Source organism: Megalobrama amblycephala, linkage group LG19 (assembly GCF_018812025.1).
Source record: "Megalobrama amblycephala isolate DHTTF-2021 linkage group LG19, ASM1881202v1, whole genome shotgun sequence".
In the NCBI taxonomy this organism is placed as follows: Eukaryota; Metazoa; Chordata; class Actinopteri; order Cypriniformes; family Xenocyprididae; genus Megalobrama; species Megalobrama amblycephala.
The window spans coordinates 108,506-131,520 of record NC_063062.1 but is presented as its reverse complement, the minus strand read 5'-3'; the positions used below and the strand labels follow the sequence as shown (position 1 = coordinate 131,520).

Here is a 23,015-nt window from a genome sequence, read left to right as displayed (position 1 = left end):
ATTATGAATTTATATGTCATAATTTCTACTTTTTAATAATTTAGTATGTCATAATTGACTTCTATGTCATAAATGGGCTTCTATAATTCTGTACTGCGGGTTTGTGCTGTTTTTGGGGGATGAAATGACTGATGAAATGGGTTGAAATGACTGAAGTGTGTTTATTTCTGTTCTGAGTCACGCGGCTGTTATAAATAGCGTCATGTCGCAGCTGGCCGGCAGGTGGCGCTGTGCGGCGCTTCAGCTCATATTAATAGAATGGAGCAGGTAGAAAGGAAAGCAGCATGAACGCTAGAGTGTGAAAATGGGCGGACGCTGTGTCTGATTGGTCGGGTACAATGTGTTTGCATAAAAAAAATTCTTCGTTTTGTGTTTTTTTCAAATTTATTACTGCAATTATTTAGGTGTAAATTATACTTTATTCAGAATCAGCGCGAATCATAGTTTTTCTCGATGTATTTATGTATTATCTAACTTAAATTAACATGTTTTATCCTTAAAACATTTTTCCAAACAATTACATCTAGTCTTTCCATCAAAAATATTAATAAATAATAAAAATCGTGAGATTTACATGCATCTGAATGGAGGATTGTGCAGTCTGGGCCACCGAGCGCCTCCTAGCGGAAGGATCAGTTCGTGTCTCTCCCTGAACTCGTATCCAGTGTGTCGGTTCATCCCGTCAGCTGTGAGGCGGAAGATGGCGGAGCGCATGGCTGCACGTTTGTCCGCTCAGGAGGAGCAGATCGAGGCGTTGAGTCGCGAGATCCGCCGCCTGCAGGACGGACTGACGGGCGGGTTCGACTTCAGCACCCTGGCCAGCGGCCCGAGCCTGGACGCGCTGCGCACCGAGAACGAGAAGCTGAAGTACCGACTGCTGCACCTCCGCCGGAGCCTCCGAACCGAGCAGGAGCTGGAGGAGCAGAAGGAGAAGCAGAGGACAAAGACCCAGAAGAACCAGAACCAGAACAAGACTGAAGAACCAAAGGAGAAGATCCGTCCAAAGGTGCGTGACTCCAAAACACACCTGCAGCTGAGAGAGAAAACAATAACACTGAATACAGAAGATCCTGGACCAGACTTATCTATCTATCTATCTATCTATCTATCTATCTATCTATCTATCTACCTGTCTGTCTGTCTGTCTGTCTGTCTATCTATCTATCTATCTATCTATCTATCTATCTATCTATCTATCTATCTATCTATCTATCTATCTATCTATCTGTCTATCTACCTGTCTGTCTATCTATCTATCTATCTATCTATCTATCTATCTATCTATCTATCTATCTATCTATCTATCTACCTGTCTACCTGTCTATCTGTCTATCTATCTATCTGTCTGTCTATCTATCTATCTATCTATCTATCTATCTATCTATCTATCTATCTACCTGTCTATCTATCTATCTATCTATCTATCTACCTGTCTATCTATCTACCTGTCTACCTGTCTATCTGTCTATCTATCTATCTATCTATCTATCTATCTATCTATCTATCTATCTACCTGTCTATCTATCTATCTATCTATCTACCTGTCTATCTATCTATCTATCTATCTATCTATCTATCTATCTACCTGTCTGTCTATCTATCTATCTATCTATCTATCTATCTACCTGTCTATCTATCTACCTGTCTACCTGTCTACCTGTCTATCTATCTATCTATCTATCTATCTATCTATCTATCTATCTACCTGTCTGTCTATCTATCTATCTATCTATCTATCTATCTATCTATCTATCTATCTATCTATCTATCTACCTGTCTATCTATCTATCTGTCTATCTATCTATCTATCTATCTATCTATCTATCTATCTACCTGTCTGTCTATCTATCTATCTATCTATCTATCTATCTATCTACCTGTCTGTCTATCTATCTATCTATCTATCTATCTATCTATCTATCTATCTATCTATCTATCTATCTACCTGTCTATCTATCTACCTGTCTATCTATCTATCTACCTGTCTATCTATCTACCTGTCTACCTGTCTATCTATCTATCTATCTATCTATCTATCTATCTATCTATCTATCTATCTATCTATCTATCTATCTATCTATCTACCTGTCTATCTATCTATCTATCTATCTATCTACCTGTCTATCTATCTATCTATCTATCTATCTATCTATCTATCTATCTATCTATCTATCTATCTATCTATCTACCTGTCTATCTATCTATCTACCTGTCTATCTATCTATCTATCTATCTATCAATCTAAACCTGTTTTTGTGTATTTCAGCAGAATGCTGCATCATCTCGATCCAGTTCATCAGATGTTCAAGAGAAGAACAAGAAGAAGGAGAAAGTGAAGGTGGAGACCGCAGGAGAGGTACAGTAAGAGCGTCTGCGGTCACTGATGTCAGTAACTCACTCCAGCACAGCTGCTGTCACTGTGACCTCTGACCTCTGACCTCTTTCTCTCATGCGCTGGAGCAGCTGAAGCCGTGGCCTGCTTTCGTCTCTGATCGTCTGGAGCTGTATGAGCGGCTGAAGAAGGAGAGCGACGCTCTTCTGGCCGAGCGGGTGGCGAGCGCTCACTCCATCAGCGTTCAGCTCCCGGACGGACAGACGCTGAAGGCCACAGCCTGGGTCAGCAGCCCGTATCAGCTGGCCTGTGCCATCAGGTGAGGATCTGCTGGAGGAACGAGGTTAAACCTGTCTGTTCATTGCAGGACTGTGTTCATGTTGTTGGTTTGTGCTGATGCAGTCAGGGTCTTGCGGATAACTGTGTGATCGCGCGTGTGAACGGAGAACTGTGGGATCTGGACCGACCACTGGAGGCCGACTGCAGTCTGGAGCTGCTGCGCTTTGACCATGAGGACGCTCAGGCCGTGAGTTGACTCCTGAATATATATATACATATACACACACACACACACACACACACATTAGTTGTTTTCCGTCTCAGGTGTACTGGCACTCCAGCGCTCACATCCTCGGAGAGGCCATGGAGCGTTTCTACGGCGGGTGTCTCTGCTACGGGCCGCCCATCGAGAACGGCTTCTACTACGACATGTTCCTGGACGGACAGAAGTGAGTTGAAGGTGTTTCAGAGCTGATCTTCATCTCGTCAGAGCTTCTGTAGCGATCGGTGTGTGTGTGTCGTTCACAGAGGAGTGTCGAGCACAGAGTTCAGTGATCTGGAGCTCATCTGCAGAGGAATCATGAAGGACAAGCAGCCGTTTGAGAGACTGGAGATCAGTAAGGAAACACTGCTGCAGATGTTCAAGGTGAGATTCAAACTTCATCACACGGATCCCGTTAGCAAAGTATTGCTCACTGTTAGTTAATGCATTCACAAATGAGCCCTTACTGTAAAGTGTTTCCTCTTCTTCAAGTACAACAAGTTCAAGTGTCGCATCCTGAACGAGAAGGTTTCCACGCCGACCACGACGGTCTACAGGTAACACAGGAAGTGATGTTTCTCCATACGGCTGCTGTAACGCCTCGTTCCGTCATGAATTTAGCCTCTTCCTGTGGCAGGTGCGGTCCTCTGATCGATCTGTGTCGCGGGCCGCATGTACGACACACGGGCAAGATCAAAGCGCTGAAGATCTATAAGGTACTCAATCAGCTTTTGATATGATCTGAAACGACGTGTGAAGTTTAGTTTCTGTCAACACTGATTCATCTAAAACACTGATGATGCACAGCTGCAGCTAATGAGTGACATCCAGTCCAGTGAGATGAAAGATGAACTGAACTGAACTGAACTAAAATGAATTGAATGGAATTGAGCAGAATGGAACTGAATTAAACTGAACTGAACATGATTTAATTGAATGGAATTGAATTTAATTGAATCAAATAGAATTCAATTGAATGGAAGATAATTTAATTGAAATGAATTTAACAGAATTGAATTAATTGGAATTGAACTGAACAAAATTTAATTGAATGGAATTGAATTAATTGGAATTGAACGGAACAAAAAATGAATTCAATTAAATGAAATTAAACAAAATTATATTAAATTAAGTTAAATGGAATTGAATGGAATAGAATTCAATTGAATGGAACAGGATTAAATTGAATTGAATGAAAAAGAATTGAATTGAATGGAGCTGAACAGAACTTAATTGAATGGAATAGACTTAAATTAAATGGAATGTAATTGGACAGAAAAATTAAATTGAATGGAACAATTAAATTGAATTGATTGAATTGAACATAACAGAACAGAATTTAATGGAAGAGAATTTAATTGAAATGAATTTAACAGAATTGAATGGATTTTAATTAATTGGAATTGAGCTGAACAAAATTTAATTAAATGGAATTGAATTAATTGGAATTGAACGGAACAAAAAAATTAATTCAATTAAATGAAATTAAACGAAATTATATTGAAGTAAATGGAATTGAATTGAATGGAACAGGATTAAATTGAATTGAACGAAACAGAATTGAATTGAATTGAGCTGAACAGAACTTAACTGAATGGAATAGACTTAAATTAAATAGAATGTAATCAGACAGAACAGAATTAAATTGAATGGAATGTAACAGAATTGAATTGAATAGACTTAAATTAAATGGAATTAAATTGAACAGAATTGAATTGAATGGAACAGAATGAAATTTAATTGAATGGAATTGAGTTAAATTAATTGGAAACGAACAACTAAATTTCAATTCACATTTATTTGTATAGCGCTTTTCATGATACATATCATTTCAAAGCAGCAAATTTAATTGATTTAAGTTGAATGGAATTGAATTGAACGGAATAGAATAGAATTGAACAAAACAGAATTGAGTACAATAGAGCTGAACAGGAATTAATTGAATGGAATTGAATTGAATGGAATTGAACTGAACGGAACAGAATTAAATTGAACTGAACAGAATTGATTTGAATGGAATGGAATTAAATTGAATGGAATGGAATTGAACTGAACTGAATATGTGTCTGTTGTGTAGAATTCCTCCACGTACTGGGAAGGCCGCTCTGACATGGAGACCCTTCAGCGGATCTATGGAATCTCTTTTCCTGACAGCAAAATGCTGAAGGAATGGGAACGTTTCCAGGAGGAAGCTAAAAACAGAGACCACCGCAAGATCGGGAAGGTGCAGTATGAGAGAACGTCACAGCCGATTTACTGAGCTCTCACTTTTTCATTAGCTAAAATATTCATTTAAGAAGTTAATATTTCTAGAATTTATATATAGAATAGGCTGTTTTTTATCTCGGAAGGGTTTTTCTTAATTTTTAATTTTTCTTAGTGAATCTGTTTCTCGACTCTTGTAAGGAGCAGTCGTGTCTGTCCGGTTCTGTCCGGCTCATAATTTCACACAAATGTTTCTTATCCTCATTACTCGAGTTCTCTTGCCTCGTTAAACCTCAGCGCTGCCCACATCGGCCGCGTCACATGATCTATAGTGGGTTATCTGGTATATTTTTATACTGTCGCTGGGGCCAGTTTGTCAGATCAGACGTGTCTCTTCACCTCCTGCGGAGCAACGATGTCACTTCCTCCTCATGTGTGACTGAAGGAGGTTGTTAAGATCTGGTGTGATTTACAGGATCAAGAACTTTTCTTCTTCCACGATCTGAGTCCAGGAAGCTGCTTCTTTCTGCCGCGAGGAGCTTTTATCTACAACACACTGACGGATTTCATCAGGGTACGTCTGAGAAAGAGCGCGACACAAACCACAGTTCAGCCCTCAATAACACCCTAACGTTCATCCGCGTGTGTGTGTGTGTGTGTGTGCAGGACGAATACTGCCGGCGCGGCTTTCAGGAGGTGGCGTCTCCAAACATCTATAACAGCAAACTGTGGGAGACGTCGGGTCACTGGCAGCACTACAGTGAAAACATGTTCTCCTTCCCTGTGGAGCAGGACGTCTTCGCTCTGAAGCCCATGAACTGCCCTGGACACTGGTGAACACGCTCAGAATCTGTCCTGTGTTCCAGCAGAAGCATCTAAACATTCTTAAATCAAGATACGTTCATTGGAGAAACAAAATGACTGAAGATATTAAATCTTTACTGAATAATGCATCAAAATGAACAAATATCTGCTAATGGAGTCAGAAAAATCAACTTCATTCAAAGTGAAAACAAGATTATTTTTCTGACCCTGTTGGCAGATTGTTTTGCTTGTTTTAAGCAAAAACTCACTTACTTTTTCACGAAAACAAGAATTTTTAGATATTTGTACTGGAAACAAGACAAAAAAATCTAAGTAAGAAAAACATTTTCTCTCTGCACATGCATTTAATCTATCATTATCTCCCGTTTCCTTCCTCCGTCAGTCTGATGTTCGGCCATCGGCCGCGCTCCTGGCGTGAACTTCCTCTCAGGCTGGCCGACTTCGGCGTGTTGCACCGGAACGAGCTCTCGGGAACGCTGACGGGTCTGACGAGGGTCCGGCGCTTCCAGCAGGACGACGCTCATATATTCTGCACTATTGATCAGGTGCAGCGAGGCGTTTCAGCCTGTGTTGGGTGTCGTGCATTATTAATCAGTTTTTCAGTGTTTTCAGAAGCTCATGATTTAGGAAAGACACAATCTCACAATCGAACTTTATCTGTCATTTACATAAAGCTCTGAAAGCTCGCTTTACTCCACCAGCAGTGACCTGTAATGCCTTCATTAAAGCAGATCATTTAGAGATGTTTGTTCATGTTGTTTCAGATCGAGTCTGAGATGAAGGGCTGTCTGGATTTCTTGCGCTGCGTCTACGACGTCTTCGGCTTCTCCTTCCAGCTGTATCTCTCCACGCGTCCGGAGAAGTTTCTGGGAGATGTTGCAGTGTGGAATCTAGCTGAGAAGGTTCCAGAATGCCGTTTATCTGCTGTCTTTGAGATTTGGGCTGTTTTTCTTCAGTATTAACTGAGGTTTTATTTTAATAGCAACTGGAGAACAGCCTGAATGAGTTCGGAGAGCCGTGGAAGCTGAATCCAGGAGACGGGGCTTTTTATGGACCGAAGGTCAGAACTCCTGCGTTCATAAATCACCTCAAACTATGGAAGCTTGTTTCCACCACAGGACAACAAAAAACATAAAAACTGTCATTGTGATGTTTTATTTTGCAATTCTCACTTTTTTCTCAAAATTGTGAGATATAAACTTGCAATTCTGAGAAAAAAATAAACTCACGATTTTGACATTTTCTTGCAATTGCAAGTTAATATCAAACAACTCTGACTTTTTGCAAGTTATAAAGTCAGAATTGCGAGATATAAACTTGCGTTTATGAGAAAAAGGTCATAATAAACGTTTGCAAAATAAACTACGATTGTGAAAAAATAAACTACGATTCCGAAAAAATTCAGAATTGTGAGAAATAAACTTGTGATTGCGAAAAAGCGACTGTGAAAAAATAAACTATTGCAAAATAAACTACAATTGCAAAATAAACTACGATTGTGAAAAAAACTACAATTGCTAATAAATTCTGAATTGTGAGAAATAAACTTTCGACATACAAGAAAGTCATAATTGAGAGAAATAATAAACTATGATTGCGAAAAAATAAACTATGATTGCGAAATAATCTACGATTGTGAAAAAATAAACTATGATTGCAAAATAAACTACGATTGTGAAATAAATTACGATTGTGAAAAATAAACTGATTGCAAAATAAACTACGATTGCGAAAAAATAAACTGATTGCGAAATAAACTACGATTGCGAAAAAATAAACTATGATTGCAAAATAAACTACGATTGTGAAATAAATTACGATTGTGAAAAAAGAAACTGATTGTGAAATAAACTATGATTGCGGAAAAATAAACTATGATTGCAAAATAAACTACGATTGTGAAATAAACTACGATTGTGAAAAAAGAAACTGATTGCGAAATAAACTACGATTGCGAAAAAATAAACTATGATTGCAAAATAAACTACGATTGTGAAATAAATTACGATTGTGAAAAAAGAAACTGATTGCGAAATAAACTACGATTGCGAAAAAAGAAACTATTGCAAAATAAACTACAACTGCAAAATAAACTGATTGCAAAATAAACTACGATTGTGAAAAAAGAAACTGATTGCGAAATAAACTACGATTGCGAAAAAAACTATTGCAAAATAAACTACGATTGCAAAATAAACTACGATTGTGAAAAAATTAACTACGATTGCAAAATAAACTACAACTGCGAAAAAATAAACTATTGCAAAATAAACTACAATTGCAAAATAAACTACGATTGTGAAAAAATAAACTATTGCAAAATAAACTACAATTGCAAAATAAACTACGGCTGAATCCAGGAGACGGGGCTTTTTACGGACCGAAGGTCAGAACTTTCATAAATCACCTCAAACTATGGAAGCTTGTTTCCACCACAGGACAACAAAAAACATAAAAACTGTCATTGTGATGTTTTATTTTGCAATTCTCAGTTTTTTCTCAAAATTGTGAGATATAAACTTGCAATTCTGAGAAAAAATTAAACTCACGATTTTGACATTTTCTTGCAATTGCAAGTTAATATCAAACAACTCTGACTTTTTGCAAGTTATAAAGTCAGAATTGCGAGATATAAACTTGCGTTTATGAGAAAAAGGTCATAATAAACGTTTGCAAAATAAACTACGATTGTGAAAAAATAAACTACGATTCCGAAAAAATTCAGAATTGTGAGAAATAAACTTGTGATTGCGAAAAAGCGACTGTGAAAAAATAAACTATTGCAAAATAAACTACAATTGCAAAATAAACTACGATTGTGAAAAAAACTACAATTGCTAATAAATTCTGAATTGTGAGAAATAAACTTTCGACATACAAGAAAGTCATAATTGAGAGAAATAATAAACTATGATTGCGAAAAAATAAACTATGATTGCGAAATAATCTACGATTGTGAAAAAATAAACTATGATTGCAAAATAAACTATGATTGTGAAATAAATTACGATTGCGAAAAAATAAACTGATTGCGAAATAAACTACGATTGCGAAAAAATAAACTATGATTGCAAAATAAACTACGATTGTGAAATAAATTACGATTGTGAAAAAAGAAACTGATTGTGAAATAAACTACGATTGCGGAAAAATAAACTATGATTGCAAAATAAACTACGATTGTGAAATAAACTACGATTGTGAAATAAACTACGATTGTGAAAAAAGAAACTATTGCAAAATAAACTACAACTGCAAAATAAACTGATTGCAAAATAAACTACGATTGTGAAAAAAGAAACTGATTGCGAAATAAACTACGATTGCGAAAAAAACTATTGCAAAATAAACTACGATTGCAAAATAAACTACGATTGTGAAAAAATTAACTACGATTGCAAAATAAACTACAACTGCGAAAAAATAAACTATTGCAAAATAAACTACAATTGCAAAATAAACTACGATTGTGAAAAAAGAAACTATTGCAAAATAAACTACAATTGCAAAATAAACTACGTCTGAATCCAGGAGACGGGGCTTTTTACGGACTGAAGGTCAGAACTTTCATAAATCACCTCAAACTATGGAAGCTTGTTTCCACCACAGGACAACAAAAAACATAAAAACTGTCATTGTGATGTTTTATTTTGCAATTCTCAGTTTTTTCTCAAAATTGTGAGATATAAACTTGCAATTCTGAGAAAAAATTAAACTCACGATTTTGACATTTTCTCGCAATTGCAGGTTAAAATCACACAACTCTGACTTTTTGCAAGTTATAAAGTCAGAATTGCGAGAAATAAACTTGAGAAAAGTCAGAATTGTTTCCCGTCACCTCTGGGTGGTTTCTACCGCGACCACATAACACTATCTTGGTCACGAGCCACTTCCTCTACTCAACTCCTGTAAAAGGTTCACCTTTATAGATTCAGGAGGAGTCAGGTAGGCGTATGATATTTTCTTCTTAGATTATATTATCTCAGGGTCTACTCTGATCACTGCCGTACCCCCTGGGCCTGCGGTTCAGATATCAACCGAGCCTACCTGGGTGTGGTGTGTTATCCTTCCGTTCAGTGCACCACAGCTGGCTCTTCGCCCTCAGAGGACAGCTGTGCCTGCTAATGCACTCCCACGGCCCACACTGTTACGACTGATTGACAACCTTGACTGACTTTGTAAAGTCCATCGGGATATCTTTATAAAAATCTATCTGTTTCAGACAATCAACTTCTGATACCCCAAATGGATTCTCACTCTACAACAATAAACAGACTGAGTTTGAGGGCAGTCCTCATTCTCATTTTATTATTTCTTGCAAGGCAAAAGCTAGATGCACCTCTCTATGCCAGCTAAGCTGAAAGTTCCATGGACCAGGATGAACAATTATATTTTATAGCTTACCCTCTTCTCTCTAAGAACATCAGGTGTCTTCTTTAATCTTCTGAGGGTTGTGGTTGTGGCTTCCGCTTGCTTGTAAGCTCTTTCTTCAACCGATCTTTCACACACCAGAGCTCTAAGAGCTCCTGCTTTTAAATTCATTTTGATGCACATTATCTCTTCATTTACACACATGTTGCTTCTACTTGCGTTAACGTATTACCTATATGCATCAATTGCTGTTACTTTTGCATCAATCATCTTTTTTACTTGCATCAATGCATTTCCTGTTTGCGTTTGCATTTTTATCAGATTTCTACTAGACATTTGTTTTTCTAACTGTCTTCATTTTTGGCAGTTAAACACAACAATGCTTCTGTTCTCCAGAACCCATGTTCACCCACACACATAATGCAACATACGTCATCTTCACAGGATGTGGTATACACGACACTTGAGCGTACAGCATGTGTGTTTTTGTCACCTTATGTACCCCTAGAGATTCTCCAAGATCAACAATTTTCTGCTTTTTATTATATCTTTTCTTATAATTGAAATCTTTATCAAGTTGTTTGGAAGAGAACACTTCATTTCTCATGACAAGAGAAATAAGCTATGATTGCGAAATAAACTACGATAGATAAAATAAACTACGATTGCAAAAAAATAAACTATGATTGCAAAATAAATATGATTGCAAAATAAATTACGTTTGTGTAAAATAAACTATGATTACAAAATAAATTACGTTTGTGTAAAATAAACTATGATTACAAAATAAACTACGATTGCAAAAAATAAACTACGATTGCGAAAAAATTCAGAATTGTGAGAAATAAACTTACGACATATGAGAGTCATAATTGAGAGAAATAATAAACTACGATTGCGAAAAAATAAACTACGATTACAAAATAAACTACGATTGTGAAAAAATAAACTGATTGCGAAATAAACTACGATTGCGAAATAAACTACGATTATGAAAAAATAAACTATGATTACAAAATAAACTATGATTGCGAAAAAAATAAACTACGATTGTGAAAAAATAAACTACAATTGCGAAAAAAAACTACGATTGGAAAAAAATTCTGAATTGTGAGAAATAATCTTGTGATTGTGAAAAAATCATAATTGCGAGATAAAAAAATTGCAATTGTGAGAAAAAAGCATTAACCTTTTTTATTTTAATTTTTTTGTTTGTTTTCCATGGTGGAAACAAGCTTCCATATCCAGACGTTTCCCAGCAGGAATAATCATTTCTCTGAACTCTTCTGCTCCAGATTGACATCAAGATTAAAGACGCCATCGGCCGTTATCACCAGTGCGCCACGATTCAGCTGGACTTCCAGTTACCCGTCCGCTTCAATCTCACATATGTGGGGTGAGAACAGCTCCGCACTCGCTGTAAACGCTCAGACGGCTTTACAATCTTTGTTTTAACTGTCTGAACCGTTGCAGGAAAGATGGGGATGACAAGGCCCGACCGGTGATCATTCACCGCGCCATTCTGGGCTCCGTGGAGCGAATGATCGCCATCCTCACGGAGAACTACGCCGGGAAATGGTGAGAAATTGTTCTGAATCATTTTAATCAGTGTTGTTATAGTTAGCTTAAACTATAAGAAACAATAAAAAATCATAAATAAATAAAAGCTGTTAAGATAATTTTGGTTACAGTGGTAATTAAAACTAGTTTTATTGTAGTAACTGCTTACATTGCATTACATTGCAAAGCTGCATCACACTTTGGTTGATGCCAGAAAAGTGATTGTTCAATGAATATGATTCGAGGTCTTCTAAAGCTTGTTCTCGTTGTGTCTGTGTTTCCTCAGGCCGCTGTGGTTGTCTCCACGTCAGGTGATGCTGGTGCCGGTTAACCCAACTCTGGAAGAATACGCCAAACAGGTACAACATCAGCTCTGTCATCACTTACTGAAGAACAGAGACTGTTCCTGCTCTTATTATGAACGATTTGTGAGTGCGATTACGAGAAAAAATTGCGAGACATAAACTTGCGATTGCAAGAAAAAAATCAGAATTATGAGATATAAACTGCCGATTGCGAGGAAAAGTTAGAATTGCAAAATATGAACTCGCGTTTACTAGAAAAAGATGTGAGATGTAAACTTGCATTTACGAGAAAAAAATCAGAATTGCTAAATATAAACTTGGGTTTACGAAGTCAGAATTGCGAGAAACTCGCATTTACTAGAAAAAAAATCAATTGCAAGATGTAAACTTGTTTACGAGAAAAAAGTCAGAATTGCAAAATATAAACTTGCATTTATAAAGTCAGAATTGCAAGAAAAAGTCAGAATTTCGAAATATAAACTATGATTGCGAGGAAAAAAGTCAGAATTTTGAGAAATAAACTACAATTGGGTGAAATAAAGCCAGAATTGCAAGATAAAACTCACTATTGTGAGAAAAGTCAAAATTGCGAGATAAACTCAGAAAAAAAAACTCAGAGGTTGAGAGGTTGAGAGAAGTCAGAATTGCAAAATATAAACTTGCATTTATGAAGTCAGAATTGCAATAAAAAGTCAGAATTGCGAAATATAAACGGGTTTACGAAGTCAGAATTACGAAAAAAAAGTCAGAATTGCGAAATATAAACTCTCGTTTATGAGGAAAAAAGTCAGAATTGTGAAATATAAACTTGTTTACAAGAAAAAAAATCTGAATTGTGAGATATATACTCGTGTTTACCAGAAAAAAGTTAGAATTGTGAGATAAACTCGCATTTACTAGAAAAAAATCAATTGCAAGATGTAAACTTGTTTACGAGAAAAAAGTCAGAATTGCAAAATATAAACTTGCGTTTACGAAGTCAGAATTGCGAGAAAAGTCAGAATTGCGAAATATAAACTCGTGTTTACGAGAAAAAAGTCAGAATTGCGAAATATAAATTCTAGTTTGAGGAAAAAAGTCAGAATTGCGAGATAAACTCGCATTTACTAGAAAAAAATCAATTGCAAGATGTAAACTTGTTTACGAGAAAAAAGTCAGAATTGCAAAATATAAACTTGCGTTTACGAAGTCAGAATTGCGAGAAAAGTCAGAATTGCGAAATATAAACTCGTGTTTACGAGAAAAAAGTCAGAATTGCGAAATATAAATTCTAGTTTGAGGAAAAAAGTCAGAATTGCGAGATAAACTCGCATTTACTAGAAAAAAATCAATTGCAAGATGTAAACTTGTTCACGAGAAAAAAGTCAGAATTGCAAAATATAAACTTGCATTTATAAAGTCAGAATTGCAAGAAAAAGTCAGAATTTCGAAATATAAACTATGATTGCGAGGAAAAAAGTCAGAATTTTGAGAAATAAACTACAATTGGGTGAAATAAAGCCAGAATTGCAAGATAAAACTCACTATTGTGAGAAAAGTCAAAATTGCGAGATAAACTCAGAAAAAAAAACTCAGAGGTTGAGATGTTGAGAGAAGTCAGAATTGCAAAATATAAACTTGCATTTATGAAGTCAGAATTGCAATAAAAAGTCAGAATTGCGAAATATAAACGGGTTTACGAAGTCAGAATTATGAGAAAAAAGTCAGAATTGCGAAATATAAACTCTCGTTTATGAGGAAAAAAGTCAGAATTGTGAAATATAAACTTGTTTACAAGAAAAAAAATCTGAATTGTGAGATATATACTCGTGTTTACCAGAAAAAAGTTAGAATTGTGAGATAAACTCGCATTTACTAGAAAAAAATCAATTGCAAGATGTAAACTTGTTTACGAGAAAAAAGTCAGAATTGCAAAATATAAACTTGCGTTTACGAAGTCAGAATTGCGAGAAAAGTCAGAATTGCGAAATATAAACTCGTGTTTACGAGAAAAAAGTCAGAATTGCGAAATATAAATTCTAGTTTGAGGAAAAAAGTCAGAATTGCGAGATAAACTCGCATTTACTAGAAAAAAATCAATTGCAAGATGTAAACTTGTTTACGAGAAAAAAGTCAGAATTGCAAAATATAAACTTGCGTTTACGAAGTCAGAATTGCGAGAAAAGTCAGAATTGCGAAATATAAACTCGTGTTTACGAGAAAAAAGTCAGAATTGCGAAATATAAATTCTAGTTTGAGGAAAAAAGTCAGAATTGCGAGATAAACTCGCATTTACTAGAAAAAAATCAATTGCAAGATGTAAACTTGTTCACGAGAAAAAAGTCAGAATTGCAAAATATAAACTTGCATTTATAAAGTCAGAATTGCAAGAAAAAGTCAGAATTTCGAAATATAAACTATGATTGCGAGGAAAAAAGTCAGAATTTTGAGAAATAAACTACAATTGGGTGAAATAAAGCCAGAATTGCAAGATAAAACTCACTATTGTGAGAAAAGTCAAAATTGCGAGATAAACTCAGAAAAAAAAACTCAGAGGTTGAGAGGTTGAGAGAAGTCAGAATTGCAAAATATAAACTTGCATTTATGAAGTCAGAATTGCAATAAAAAGTCAGAATTGCGAAATATAAACGGGTTTACGAAGTCAGAATTATGAGAAAAAAGTCAGAATTGCGAAATATAAACTCTCGTTTATGAGGAAAAAAGTCAGAATTGTGAAATATAAACTCTCGTTTATGAGGAAAAAAATCTGAATTGTGAGATATATACTCGTGTTTACCAGAAAAAAGTTAGAATTGTGAGATAAACTCGCATTTACTAGAAAAAAATCAATTGCAAGATGTAAACTTGTTTACGAGAAAAAAGTCAGAATTGCAAAATATAAACTTGCGTTTACGAAGTCAGAATTGAGAGAAAAGTCAGAATTGCGAAATATAAACTCGTGTTTACGAGAAAAAAGTCAGAATTGCGAAATATAAATTCTAGTTTGAGGAAAAAAGTCAGAATTGCGAGATAAACTCGCATTTACTAGAAAAAAATCAATTGCAAGATGTAAACTTGTTCACGAGAAAAAAGTCAGAATTGCAAAATATAAACTTGCATTTATAAAGTCAGAATTGCAAGAAAAAGTCAGAATTTCGAAATATAAACTATGATTGCGAGGAAAAAAGTCAGAATTTTGAGAAATAAACTACAATTGGGTGAAATAAAGCCAGAATTGCAAGATAAAACTCACTATTGTGAGAAAAGTCAAAATTGCGAGATAAACTCAGAAAAAAAAACTCAGAGATTGAGAGGTTGAGAGAAGTCAGAATTGCAAAATATAAACTTGCATTTATGAAGTCAGAATTGCAATAAAAAGTCAGAATTGCGAAATATAAACGGGTTTACGAAGTCAGAATTACGAGAAAAAAGTCAGAATTGCGAAATATAAACTCTCGTTTATGAGGAAAAAAGTCAGAATTGTGAAATATATACTCGTGTTTACTAGAAAAAAGTTAGAATTGTGAGATAAACTCGCATTTACTAGAAAAAAATAAATTGCAAGATGTAAACTTGTTTACGAGAAAAAAGTCAGAATTACAAAATATAAACTTGCGTTTACGAAGTCAGAATTGCGAGAAAAGTCAGAATTGCGAAATATAAATTCTAGTTTGAGGAAAAAAGTCAGAATTGCGAGATAAACTCGCATTTACTAGAAAAAAATCAATTGCAAGATGTAAACTTGTTCACGAGAAAAAAGTCAGAATTGCAAAATATAAACTTGCGTTTACAAGAAAAAAGTCAGAATTATGAGATATAAACTGCCGATTGCAAGAAAAAGTTAGAATTGCAAAATATAAACTCATGTTTATGAAGTCAGAATTACGAGAAATAAACTTGGGTTTACGAAGTCAGAATTGCAAGTTTTAAACTCGCGATTGTGAAAAAACTTCAGAATCGCGAGAAATAAACTACAATTACGAGAATCTGTTAATCTTTGTAATCATATATCCTGTGAACTGTCAGTGTCTCTTGCTGTTTTTATTCCCATATTTCCATCACATATTTTAGTGATCATCATAAATTAGGCGTCATTGGAAAGCTTAAACAATCAAAATTCACTGTGAAAACTGTTTTGAAATTGGATGTTACCATTGAAATAGTATTTTAAAAACTTTAAGCGACTCGACACAACTTGGTTAGACTTTGATTTTACAACATCCTTAATGTTCAGTAATCTTCTGAGTGTCTTGATCTTCCTCCCGCTTCAGGTCTGTAAACGGTTCGTTGAAGCCGGTTTCATGGCCGATGCTGATTTGGATTCCAGTTGCCTTCTGAACAAGAAGATTCGTAACGCACAGCTGTCGCAGTACAACTTCATCCTGGGTAAGAAACGAGCGTCCTCTGCGCTCAGAGCGATCGAGTGTGAACGCGTGCGCTGATACGCCAGCTGTCCGGCGTGTTTGTCTCTGTTTGTCTTCGCAGTGGTGGGCGAGAAGGAGCGTGTCACTAACAGTGTGAACGTGCGCACGAGAGATAATAAAGTGCACGGAGAGCTGCCGCTGGAGGAGGTGATGGCCAGACTGACGCTCCTCAGACAGTCCAGGTGCCGCAGCGCTGAGGAAGACTTCTGAGCCGCTGACAGAGTCTTTATCGTCCGAGATGGGAAATCAGGCATATGAAGGAGGAATACAGTAATGTTTACTCGGAGAGATGCACTGGAGGAGGATCTGTGAACGAACGGCTTTGTTCTCTGGCCGTGTGAAACGATGTGATGGTTTGGTGTTAAAGTGTTTTGCTGTTTGTGTTCAAGTGCTGAAGGTTTGGAATAAAGACTCTCAAAGTTCTGCATCATGTTTCTTGTTTGTCTCAGTCACACACGGACAGTAGCTTCTGAGAAACAGCATATAGACCTGTTTGTTATTGAGGCAATCTTTGAAATTAATGAATTAAATAATTAATTAAATATTCCCTTTGAGCCATTTTACTCCATTATAAATCACACATTGCTAGGGTTATAGTTAACTGAAACTAAAACTAAAAGGTTTTTGCTACTTGAAATAAAATAAACATAAATTTATATTTTAGCTAGTTCCCAAAGCTGCACTTTCTCATGGCTACTGTTAAAAAAATAAAGGAATATATCTTTCTGCGAAAAGTTTAGATCGTGTGTTATAAAATGTGATAAATAACTTCTAATAATAATCTTCTCCCTAAAAAGATTAACCTGTTAACTGTCAACCCCACTTTTTTTAGACATGATTTTTCATGTTCATCGCTATTTCAAAATAAAGGTTTGAACATGCCTTATGAGTATGAAAATATGCTTGTTGCAAATTGATATTGTTTTATTTTGAAAATCAGTCACCAAATATAGAGATTCTAAGCTTTCAAATGATATATAGTTTGTCAAGGTTTAGATTTATTATAAAATATTACTGTTATATTATGTAATGGCTGTGGGCCTACCGGTGGGCCAGTGGCAGTTAACAGGTTAACCCTCAGGGGTCTGAGGATTTTTGGGGCCCTGGAGAAGTTTTAAGCAATTTTCCCCCTCAGAAATCGGACTTTTATTTTGAATTAGCACTAGGACTTTTACGTTAGCGGAAGTCGGCAGTGGAGTCCGTCGGGCAGCAGAAGCAGAGTTCGGAATGACAGCGAACGGACTGAAATGGGTTTTTGAACGCGGACGGAACGTGATGAGCTCGTATATGATGCTGGTTCTGCTGCTGCTGGACATTTACTCCAACTGTGTGATCGGTAAGAGCGCTAACACTGCCGTGATAACGCTATTAGTGCTGTGGTGTTCTGGAAGTACCGTGTTTTGGTGCAGTACATCAGTAATTGTTTGAATTACATGTTCATCATGTAAATACTGGGGTATATACACATGCTAATCACACTTATTTTTAAATACATGTAATTTACGGATGGATATCTTCACAGATTCGTAATTAGAATCGTTGTCAATAAAAGAGAAGATTTAAAGGGCCAGTTCACCCAAAAATGAAAATTCTCTCATTATTTATTCACCCTCAAATTGTTTCAAAACTGAATTAATTTATTTCTTCTGCTGAACACAAAGGAAGATATTTTGAAGAATGTGTGTAATCAAACAGTTAATGGACCCCATTGACTTCCATTGTAGGAAGAGAAATACAATGGAAGTCAATGGGGTCCATTAACTGAATGCATATTTTTTTTATTATTATTGTTTGTGCATGGCATGGAAAGGTTTTTGCTCATGCCTGAAACACACTCTCTCTCTCTCAGGGTATCTGAGCTCGGCTCATGTGGGTCAGGAGCCGCCGTACACGGCCCAGCAGAGCCCGGTGATGAGCAGCCCGGCGGCGCTGACCGCGTCCTCAGGTGAGACTCGCACCTTCACACACCGTCAGACAGTAGTGTGAGAGTGAGTCTCCAGCTGTTGTGTTTGTGTGTCCAGCGTCTCCAGTGGTCAGCGATAACTACACGTCCAGATGTCCCAGCGGCGGCCTCTGCTCCAAACTCCCCGCCGGATGCATCAGCTGCGCGCTTCATCACAACTGCAGCTACGGCCGACCGGCCAACTTCAGCTGCAGAACACGAGCAGGCGTCCACTGCGTGGTGAGAGTCACTGACGTGTTGATTCTGCGGAAATATTCCCTCATGTTCAGTCATTTTACAACATCATAAATCATACATCGCCAGGGTTATTATAGGAACTGAAACTGAATCTGCCATAAAAAAAACTTTTGTTACTTGAAGTAAAAATAAACTTTAACTGACATAAAATATTTTATTTCAGCTAGTTGCCAATGAAACATTTCTCATTTTTATTTAGGTTCATTTGATGTGTATTAAAATAACTAAAGTTAAAACCGAAATAAAAAGTAATAAAAGCCAAATAGACATTAAATAAACTAGTAAAAAACTAATTCAAAATGTTAATACAAACTATGACAGAATCACAATGATACTAAAATGATTCTGTGCATCGCAGTTTAGTCCACTGGAATCATTTCAGAACTTCATTATCGGAAAATCATTTTCATTGTGACCGTTTTATATTAGAAAATGAAAATAAAGAGTTCAGATGCTTTTATGGAATCACATTTCTACAACATGAGAATAAAATCATGCTCTGGTAGATCATAATGATGACACAAAAAGTTGAAATTATGACAGTTATAATTATGACAAAATATTGAAATTGACCGATATAAATATGACAAAGTTGAAATTATGACTTACTAAGTCATAATTAATCCACAAAAAGTTGAAATTATGAGTTATAATTATGACAAAATATTGAAATTATGATATGCCAAGTTAAAAATATGACAAAATATTGAAATTGACAGTTATAAATATGACAAAATATTGAAATATGACAGTTATAAATGACAAAATATTAACATTGACAGTTATAAATATTACAAAAAGTTGAAATTATGACAGTTATAAATGACAAAGTTGAAATTATGAGTTATAAATATTACAAAATATTGAAATTATGACATACTAAGTAAAAAATGACAAAATATTGTAATTGACAGTTATAAATATGTCAAAAAGTTGAAATTATGACTCATAAATATGACAAAATATTGAAATTGACAGTTATAAATATGACAAAAAGTTGAAATTGACATACTAAGTTATAAATATGACAAAGTTGAAATTATGAGTTATAAATATGACAAAATATTGAAATTATGACATACTAAGTAAAAAATGACAAAATATTGTAATTGACAATTATAATTATGACAAAAAATATTGAATTATGACATACTAAATTATAAATGACAAAACGTTGAAATTATGACTTACTAAGTTATAAATATGACAAAATATTGAAATTGACAGTTATAAATATGACAAAAAGTTGAAATTATGACAGTTATAAATGACAAAGTTGAAATTATGAGTTATAAATATTACAAAATATTGAAATTATGACATACTAAGTAAAAAATGACAAAATATTGTAATTGACAGTTATAAATGTCAAAAAGTTGAAATTATGACTCATAAATATGACAAAATATTGAAATTGACATACTAAGTTATAAATATGACAAAGTTGAAATTATGAGTTATAAATATGACAAAATATTGAAATTATGACATACTAAGTAAAAAATGACAAAATATTGTAATTGACAATTATAATTATGACAAAAAATATTGAATTATGACATACTAAATTATAAATGACAAAACGTTGAAATTATGACTTACTAAGTTATAAATATGACAAAATATTGAAATTGACAGTTATAAATATGACAAAAAGTTGAAATTATGACCGTTATGAATATGACAAAATATTGAAATTGACATACGAAGTTATAAATATGACAAAATATTGAAATATGACAGTTATAAATGACAAAATATTAACATTATGACAGTTATAAATATGACAAAAAGTTGAAATTATGACAGTTATTAATATTACAAAATATTGAAATTATGACATACTAAGTAAAAAATGACAAAATATTATAATTGACAGTTATAAATATGACAAAAAGTTGAAATTATGACTCATAAATATGACAAAATATTGAAATTGACAGTTATAATTATGACAAAAAATATTGAATTATGACATACTAAATTATAAATGACAAAACGTTGAAATTATGACATACTAAATTATAAATGACAAAACGTTGAAATTATGACTTACTAAGTTATAAATATGACAAAATATTGAAATTGACAGTCATAATTATGACAAAAAATTGAAATTATGATTAAAATAAGACTGTCTATGACTCATGTCATAATTGCGATTGGCCGGAGCGTGATGGTTTTCCTCGTCTGTGGCACGTTCATCAGTCAGATCCTCGTCAGGTGTTCGTCTGTGTGTTTCAGAACGAGCGGAACGTGCCGCAGCAGAACTTCACGCTGACACTGCCCTGTCGCTTCTGCTGGCAGCTGGACGCGTCTCAGTACCGCTGCTCCAACTCCACCAGCTGCCTGACGGTGTCGTGTCCTCGCAGACGCTACAACGCCTCCTGTGAGGTCCTGGAGCACGTGCACTGCTTGGGTACGCTCCACGTCTGCGTTCATTTGAGTCTTGTGTTGTTCACACACACACACACAGAACCGGTGAGATGTGTGTTGAATGTGCTGTCGTGTGTGTCACAGGTAAACGAGTGTTTCATAAGCGCCTGTTCTGTAACTGGACGGGAGGATATAAGTGGTCCACGGCTCTGGCCCTCAGGTGATTCACTTCACACTCATTTGATTCCTTTGATTCAGTTGAATCTGTGTTAGTATGATAGTATGACTCTCGTGTCTGTGTGTGCAGCATCACTCTGGGCGGCTTCGGTGCGGACCGCTTCTATCTGGGTCAGTGGAGGGAAGGTCTGGGGAAGCTCTTCAGCTTCGGAGGTCTGGGCATCTGGACCCTCATTGACGTGCTGCTGATCGGGGTGGGGTACGTGGGGCCGGCCGACGGATCGCTGTATATCTGAAGGGTTCATGACGGTGTTACTGTGACTCCTCCATCCCAGATTTCCAACCCGATTCGCACGCGTCGCCATCCAAACTCCCACTGCGGCAGATTCCCATCTGCTCTGAATGTGTGTTCATGCCTTCAGCAGCTCGTCATCACACACACACACACACACACACACACACACACACTGCTCTGGGCCGAGGACGCTTGTACGGTTCGGTCAGAAGATGGTGGAGTCAAATATGTACAATATGTATCTAAACTCATCTGTGTCGGTGTTTGTGTATATATGTGTAAATATGAGAGTGATTCGCTGTGCTGAATGTGATTTAGACATTTTATTTCTGAATAAACCACTGTCAGGTTGATGATGCTTCTCACCTGTGTTTTGTTTTTATGTCTGTGTAACAATTTTCCTCACAGATTCAGAAAGGTGAGACACTGCATGTGAATCTTGTGCAAAATTAATAGTTATCACTAATTCTACAATTGATTGATTACAAGAATTGCAAACATTTTTTGTTTTACAAGTTTTCTGAAATGTGCAAATATGCAAAATGAGGTGTTGTCTAATTAACCCTTTCATGCATGAATTATGATATCCACAGTCAGGATGTGTTTATGTTACTCTTAGTGCATGAAAAACAAGATTTTGCACATATTTTTCAAAGAGATTTTCAGATGTCCACTTGAGTGTACAGTATGCGGTTTTGTTTTTAACTGAAGAGATACTGTATTAAACATAATACAGTAATAAAACGGTTATACTGTGTGTGTTTAACAAACCAATGATATCAAATCATGTGAAAACAACTAAAATATGTACAAAAAATATACAGCTTCAATTATTGCAAACGCAATTGAGTTTGTTCCCATTCGACCAGCAGACGAAGAACTTCATACAAGTTGAAATTTGCATGTCTTTATATGAGAACATGAGGACGTGATTCCATCAAAGATCCGGTGAAGGTACAACTCTGGAAACCAAACTCAGACTATGTAGAAAAAAGTAATCGGATTACTTTTTTGATGTAACAAGTAACATGCATTACATAATCAAATTGCTTTTTGATGTAACAAGTAAAGTAATCTGATTACATAATGCATGTTACTTGTAATGTGTTACTTTAATCGTAACATCAAAAAGTACAACAGCCGTAACATGCATTATGTAATCGGATTACTTTTTGATGTTACAAGTAAAGTAACGCATTACAAGTAACATGCATTATGTAATCAGATTACTTTTTGATGTTACGAGTAAAGTAACGCATTACAAGTAACATGCATTATGTAATCAGATTACTTTTTGATGTTACGAGTAAAGTAACGCATTACAAGTAACATGCATTATGTAATCAGATTACTTTTTGATGTTACGAGTAAAGTAATCTGATTTTATAATGCATGTTACTTGTGTAACTACTCGTAACATCAAAA

The 23,015-nt window shown here is 35.5% G+C and overlaps 2 protein-coding genes across 5 annotated transcripts; both read left to right on the top strand.

Annotated features, from left to right (window-relative positions):
* Positions 1 to 643: 643 nt before the first annotated feature.
* Positions 644 to 16,967, top strand: tars3 (threonyl-tRNA synthetase 3). Of its 4 annotated transcripts, none has more exons than XM_048168522.1 (19): positions 644 to 1,006; positions 2,270 to 2,356; positions 2,470 to 2,651; positions 2,735 to 2,858; positions 2,936 to 3,060; positions 3,140 to 3,257; positions 3,366 to 3,430; positions 3,511 to 3,589; positions 4,951 to 5,097; positions 5,554 to 5,652; positions 5,745 to 5,911; positions 6,286 to 6,448; positions 6,668 to 6,805; positions 6,886 to 6,963; positions 11,570 to 11,670; positions 11,748 to 11,852; positions 12,121 to 12,193; positions 16,390 to 16,504; positions 16,604 to 16,967. In XM_048168522.1, exons 1-19 carry the CDS (start codon positions 701 to 703, stop codon positions 16,750 to 16,752), a joined length of 2,421 nt encoding a protein of 806 aa, XP_048024479.1. In that variant the 5' UTR covers positions 644 to 700; the 3' UTR covers positions 16,753 to 16,967. The 4 variants fall into 4 exon arrangements, with proteins under 4 accessions (XP_048024479.1, XP_048024478.1, XP_048024477.1 ...); XM_048168521.1 differs by having other exon boundaries at positions 2,267 to 2,356; XM_048168520.1 differs by having other exon boundaries at positions 645 to 1,006; positions 2,464 to 2,651.
* Positions 16,968 to 17,707: 740 nt separating this feature from the next.
* Positions 17,708 to 21,943, top strand: tm2d3 (TM2 domain containing 3). The gene is made up of 6 exons (XM_048168523.1): positions 17,708 to 17,878; positions 18,392 to 18,487; positions 18,564 to 18,724; positions 20,987 to 21,161; positions 21,263 to 21,338; positions 21,426 to 21,943. The coding sequence occupies exons 1-6, from the start codon at positions 17,770 to 17,772 to the stop codon at positions 21,589 to 21,591; spliced, it is 783 nt and encodes a 260-aa protein (XP_048024480.1). The 5' UTR covers positions 17,708 to 17,769; the 3' UTR covers positions 21,592 to 21,943.
* Positions 21,944 to 23,015: the final 1,072 nt, after the last annotated feature.

Coding starts and splice junctions, on each gene's coding strand:
- tars3 (XM_048168519.1), top strand. CDS start 701: ATGGCGGAGCGCATGGCTGCACGTTTGTCCGCTCAGGAGGAGCAGATC. Junction 1,007..2,266: donor AGGAGAAGATCCGTCCAAAG/GTGCGTGACTCC, acceptor TGTGTATTTCAG/CAGAATGCTGCATCATCTCG. Junction 11,671..11,747: donor TTCAATCTCACATATGTGGG/GTGAGAACAGCT, acceptor GAACCGTTGCAG/GAAAGATGGGGATGACAAGG.
- tm2d3 (XM_048168523.1), top strand. CDS start 17,770: ATGACAGCGAACGGACTGAAATGGGTTTTTGAACGCGGACGGAACGTG. Junction 17,879..18,391: donor TTACTCCAACTGTGTGATCG/GTAAGAGCGCTA, acceptor TCTCTCTCTCAG/GGTATCTGAGCTCGGCTCAT. Junction 21,162..21,262: donor GGAGCACGTGCACTGCTTGG/GTACGCTCCACG, acceptor TGTGTGTCACAG/GTAAACGAGTGTTTCATAAG.